At 42.5% G+C, this 5,540-nt stretch overlaps 1 protein-coding gene across 1 annotated transcript in view; it reads left to right on the top strand.

Moving 5' to 3' along the window:
• Window positions 1–5,540, top strand: part of USP31 (ubiquitin specific peptidase 31) — a 148,956-nt gene that overhangs the window by 71,448 nt on the left and 71,968 nt on the right. Inside the window, exon 3 of the mRNA XM_007953193.2 lies at window positions 4,863–5,000. Coding sequence (XP_007951384.1) covers window positions 4,863–5,000 — 138 coding nt within the window. The remainder of the gene's footprint in view (window positions 1–4,862; window positions 5,001–5,540) is intronic.

Below are 5,540 nucleotides of genomic sequence, written 5' to 3' on the forward strand. Positions count from 1 at the left end.
AAGTCATTGGTCTTGCAAAATTCTCCCATGAGAGTTCCAGCATTATTTCTGTCACCAAGGCCAAATTTTCCAACTACTGGTGATTCTTCTTTGTTTCCAATTTTTGCATTCCAGTCACCAGTGATAATTCACACATCTTGATTGCAAGTTTGGTCAATTTCAGACTGCAGAAGTTGATAAAAATCTTCAATTTCTTCATCTTTGGCTTTGGTTGTTGGTGCATAAATTTGAATAATAGTCATATTAATGGGTTTTCCTTGTAGGCGTATGGATGTTATCCTATCACTGACAGCATTGTACTTCAGAACAGATCTTGAAACATCCTTTGTGATGATGAATGCCATACCATTCCTCTTTAAACTGTTATTCCCGGCATAGTAGATCATAGTGTTGTCTGATTCAGAATGGCCCAAATCAGTCCATTTCAGTTCAGTAATGCCTAGGATATAAGTCTTTATGCGTTCCATTTCATTTTTGACAACTTCCAATTTTCCTAGATTTATACTTCGTACGTTCCATGTTCCAATTATTAATGGATGTTTGCCACTGTTCTCCTCAATTTGAGTGGTGCCACGTCAGCAAATGAAAGTCTCTAAAGCTTTACCTTATCCATATAAGTAAGGCTGATTTTACTCTGATAATGCAGCTCTTTCCCAGTCCTACTTTGAGAGCTTTCTAAGCTAAATGACTCATCTTCCTCCTCTGTATTGGACAGTATTTCTGGACTATTCATAAATTTGTGCAGTAATGTATCAGACAGTGTTTCTCTGCTATTCATAAGGTTTTCCCTGGGCAATTATTTGAGAAGTGGATGGCCTCCTCCTTCTTCCTAGTCTATCTCAGTCTGCAATCTGGGCTGATAACTGTGCAACAGGTACACCCCACTGGGTTTGAAACACCAGTGACGTAGCCTCAAGACTCAGAGCAGCACGTCACCACAGTAGGACAAACCGACAGACAAGTTTGTCCGCTGTAGGACAGAGCAGACTGCCATATCCTTCTCCCACTGGTGGGTGGTGGGTTTAAACTGCTGACTTTTCAGTACGCACCTGAGCACTTTAACCACCGAGTCACTGGGCTCCTTCATTGGTACATTACTAACTAAAATCAGCACTTCCTTTGGATTTCAGCAGTTTTCCCGTGTCCTCTCTCTGTTCCAGGATCCCGTGCATGATACCACATCAGATCAAGTTGTCATCTCTTTCGTCTGCTCTGGTCTGTGACAGTTTCTCAGACTTGCCCTCTCCTTGATGACCTTGACGGTTTTGAGAAGCACTGGTCAGGTGTCATGTAGAATGTCCTTCATTTGATATTGCCTGATATTTTACTCATGTCTAGACTGAGGTCTTTTTTTTTTTTTTTTTCCTTTGGCAGGGAGACCACAGAGGTAAAATGCCATTCTCATCACATCCATATCAAGGATACATGCTATCAACATGTCTTATCACAGATGATGTTTAAGTTTTATCATTTGGCTGAGGTAGTGTTAGCCAGGTGTCTCCACTAGAAAACCACTTCTGCTCCACTTTCCATACTTTTCTTTTTGAAGCAAGTCACTAAGCTTGCAGCTGTGGGCTGTGTGTGGGACAAGCTTCCTCTCCAGCAGCGGGGAGTATCAGTGTAAATTCTGTGGAATTTTTCTGTAAGGGACATTTGTCTCTGCTCCTTTAATCATTTGCTCAGTTGCTTTCCTGTGGACCTCTCTGGCTGGCTGCCTCTCTGACTATTCTGTCTGTCCATCCATCCAGTCATTTATTTGTATTGGTATAAAGTCATACTTATTTTATATTTTAGGTTATAATCCAGCACTGCATTTTTTATTTTGTTGCTCCAATTGTTTCATCTGCGCCCTTTGTGAGCCCTTTCATGTTGGCTCCTCTGTCTCGTGGACACATTCCCACCTTATTTATTTATTTTTTTTAACATTTTCTTGCTTTCTGGCACTACAGGCTGCTCTGTGTTCATCTTGTATATTCTGTGCCCTGTTGTAGACTCAACCATTCTCCAAAGAGCCTTGTTTCCTGTGATTTGGAGAGTAGTACCAAACTACAAACTGGGTCCTGGATGTGCCATCATTCCTGGAGTGCCACTGTTTCTGGGCCCTCTTAACAGCCAGAGCTAGGAAATAGAAATGTTTATTAACCCATGTATATACCAAAAACCCACCAGCCACTCCTCGGAAGGAAGGTTGGGCAATCCTACTTCCGTAGTGATACTGCCTCGGAAACCCAAGGAGGGTTCGCTATGATTCGGGGCCGACTTGACAGCACACAACAACAACAACAACAACAACATATACCAAAAAACAAAAATAAAACCGTACTGCCATGCAGTTGATTCCAATTCATAGTGACCTCCATTTGGGCTTCTGAGGCTGTAAATCTTTGCGGAAGTAGATCACCCCATCTTCCTTCTGCAGAGCAGCTGGTGGGTTTGAACCACTGACCTTTTGGTTATCAGTCCAGCGCCTTAGCACTATGCCACCAGAGGTCTTTATATACACATATCTCTAATTATGTCTGCCTATCCATGTTTGGTAGCTCTGGTGGTGTAGTGTTTAAGGCATTTGACTGTTAACTAGAAGCATGGCAGTTCAAACCCAAGGAGGGGCTGCTGTGATAGTGAGTTTTGTTTTGTTTTTTTGATCCATGTTTATCTATATTAAACTAAATATGAGTTGATATTGAAATAACCTCTGACTGTAATTCAAGCTAGCCTCTTTAAAACTGGCCCCCATCATCCCCCATCCCTATTATGATATATTTTAAGCATTAATTTTTTTTTTTTTTAAATTAGGGTTGTCATGAGTTGGAATCAATTGACAGTAATGAGTTACTTAGTTTAGTCTTCCTCACAAGGCTGTTAGTATATTAAGTACTTATTAAATCTTCACTGATGATTCTTGGAGTTATGTTATATCTTACAGAAAAAAACTAGCATTTTAGCAAAGTCATTTTAAGCATATTGTAAAGTTGGAAACGGGAGCTCTGGTAGCATAGTGCCTAAGGCACTTGACTGCTAACCAGAAGGCTGGCAGTTCAAACCCACCAACCACTCCTCAGAAGGAGGATTGGGCAATCTACTTCCATAGTGATACCGCCTAGGAAGCCCAAGGAGGGGTCGCTGTGAGTCGGGTCCGACTTGACGGCACATAACAACAACAACAGCAACAAAGTTGGAAATAAAGCTATTTTGATGCCTTTATTATATAAGTCATATGTTCAGCATAGAAAATTTAGAAAATGAAAAGGAAAAAATCACTTCCAATTCTATCTCCTGGAGATAAAGCTGTAGTATTTTAGTGTATATCCTTTTATAGCTTTCTCTTTATATGTATGTGTCTCTATATACAATTTTGTACAAGAATACAGTCACACTGCACACTGCTGATTTATAACCTTTACCCCACATAATGTAACTGGCAATCCATGCAATTATACTGTAATTTATTTAGCCAATTCTCATTGTTAAGATTGTTCAAGTTATAACTACTTTTTAATTATTATAAACCCTAGTGAATATCTTCTTAAAAGTCTTGGCCCACTGTTCTCATTGTTGTTATGTGCCCTCGAGTCGGCCCTGACTCATAGCGACCCCTCCTTGGGTTTCTGAGGCAGTATCACTACAGAAGTAGGATTGCCCAACCTTCCTTCCGAGGAGTGGCTGGTGGGTTTGAACCGCCAGCCTTCTGATTAGCAGTCAAGTGCTTTAGCCACTATGCTACCAGAGCTCATAGTTTCCTTTAAATATATTCCTAAAAGTCTAATTGCTGATTTTGAGCTTTTTGATACATGTTTTTTGGAGGTAAGCATTTAAAAAATTATATTATGGTGAAATATATAGAAAAAAAATGTCACTTCAGTTATTTTAAGTGTACAATTTAGTGATGTTAATTACATTTACCATCTTTGTGTTACCATCACATTTCTGAAAGTTTACATCCCCTCAAACAGAAGCTCAGTGCCCCTTCAACAGTAACTCTTATTTTTTCCTCCCTCTGGTAGCATAGTGCCTAAGGCACTTGACTGCTAACCAGAAGGCTGGTGGTTCAAACCCACCAGCCACTCCTTGGAAGAGAGGCTGGGCAATCAATCTACTTCCGTAGCGATACCGCCTCGAAACCCAAGGAGGGGTCACTATGAGTCAGTCCGACTCAGCAGCACATAACAACAACATCTCCACTAATAGACTTTTGTCTCAGTGACTTTTCCTGTTTTAGATATCTCATAGGAACTCTGGTGGCATAGTGCCTAAGGCATTTAACTGCTAGCCAGAAGGCTGGTGGTTCAAACCTACCAGACACTCTTTGGAAGGAAGACTGGGCAATCTACTACCGTAGAGATACCGCCTCAGAAACCCAGGGATGGCTCGCTATGAGTCAGGATCGCCTCCATAGCAGTGAGTTTGGTTTGGTTTGGTTTGGTTTGGTTAGATATCTCATAGTGGGATCCTACACTGTTTGACCTTTGGTATCTGACTTACTTCACTCAGCCTAATGTTTTCAGTATTCATCCATGGGGTGGCATGTACCACAACTTCATTTCTCCTTATTAGAACTTGACTTCTCTATATGGCTGATTAATATACCACGTTTTATCTATTGATGCGTTTATGGACTCTTGAATTATTTTCACCAACTGTCGGCTATTGTGAATAAAGCTACAGTGAACACTGGTGTCCACATATCTTTCTGAGTCTTTGCATTTAGGTCTCTTGGGTATATACTTTGGGGGCGGGGTTTTTAGCTGGAGCATTTGCTTCTGCTTGAAGGCTTGCATCCCTCTTTTGGGACTGTGAATAAATAGTGTATCTTTAAACCTAGGAACTCACATCAGTTCATCCTGATTTATTTACCTGCATAGAGCATTGTGTCAAAGAACGCACTGCAGTATCGGGGCAATTCCCAGCACGATGCGCAGGAGTTTCTGCTGTGGCTTTTGGATCGAGTTCACGAAGACCTCAATCATTCCGTGAAGCAGAGTGGCCAGCCTCCTCTGAAGGTGAGGGGGCACTTCGCTGGGCAGTCAGGGAGCAGCAAGCAGGTGCTGGGGCTGTTCCAGGAGGGTGTAGCTCCTCCTCCCCAACAACCAGGCGGTGTTGCAGTGCACACTTAGTGAAATTACTAGGATGAAGTGGGCTGAGCTTTGGGTAAGTGCAAAGGTTAATGGCTGCTTAAAGGCTATTATACTTGTGTGCTGCTGTCCTGTGTGGTGTAAACATCAAGCACTCACCTGGTGGCCAAAAGGTTGGCAGCTCGAACCCTCGCAAAAGTGCCTCAGGAGAGAGGTTGGGCAATCTGCTTCCTAAAAGTCACGGCCTGAAACACTCTGTGGAGCAGCTCACTCTGCACACATGGTGACCCACCATGAGTCGGAGGTGACTTGACAGCAGCTGACAGCAACAACTACTGCTGTGCTGGCCGTGTAAGGGCCAGAGACCCTGTCCCCGAGGGGTTTACAGTCTCATGAGGGCTGGCCGTGTAAGGGCCAGAGACCCTGTCTCCGAGGGGTTTACAGTCTCATGAGGGCTGGCCGTGTAAG

This window comes from Orycteropus afer, unplaced genomic scaffold (genome assembly GCF_000298275.1).
Source record: "Orycteropus afer afer isolate SDZICR_OR568_19922 unplaced genomic scaffold, OryAfe1.0 scaffold00376, whole genome shotgun sequence".
Classification (NCBI taxonomy): domain Eukaryota; kingdom Metazoa; phylum Chordata; class Mammalia; order Tubulidentata; family Orycteropodidae; genus Orycteropus; species Orycteropus afer.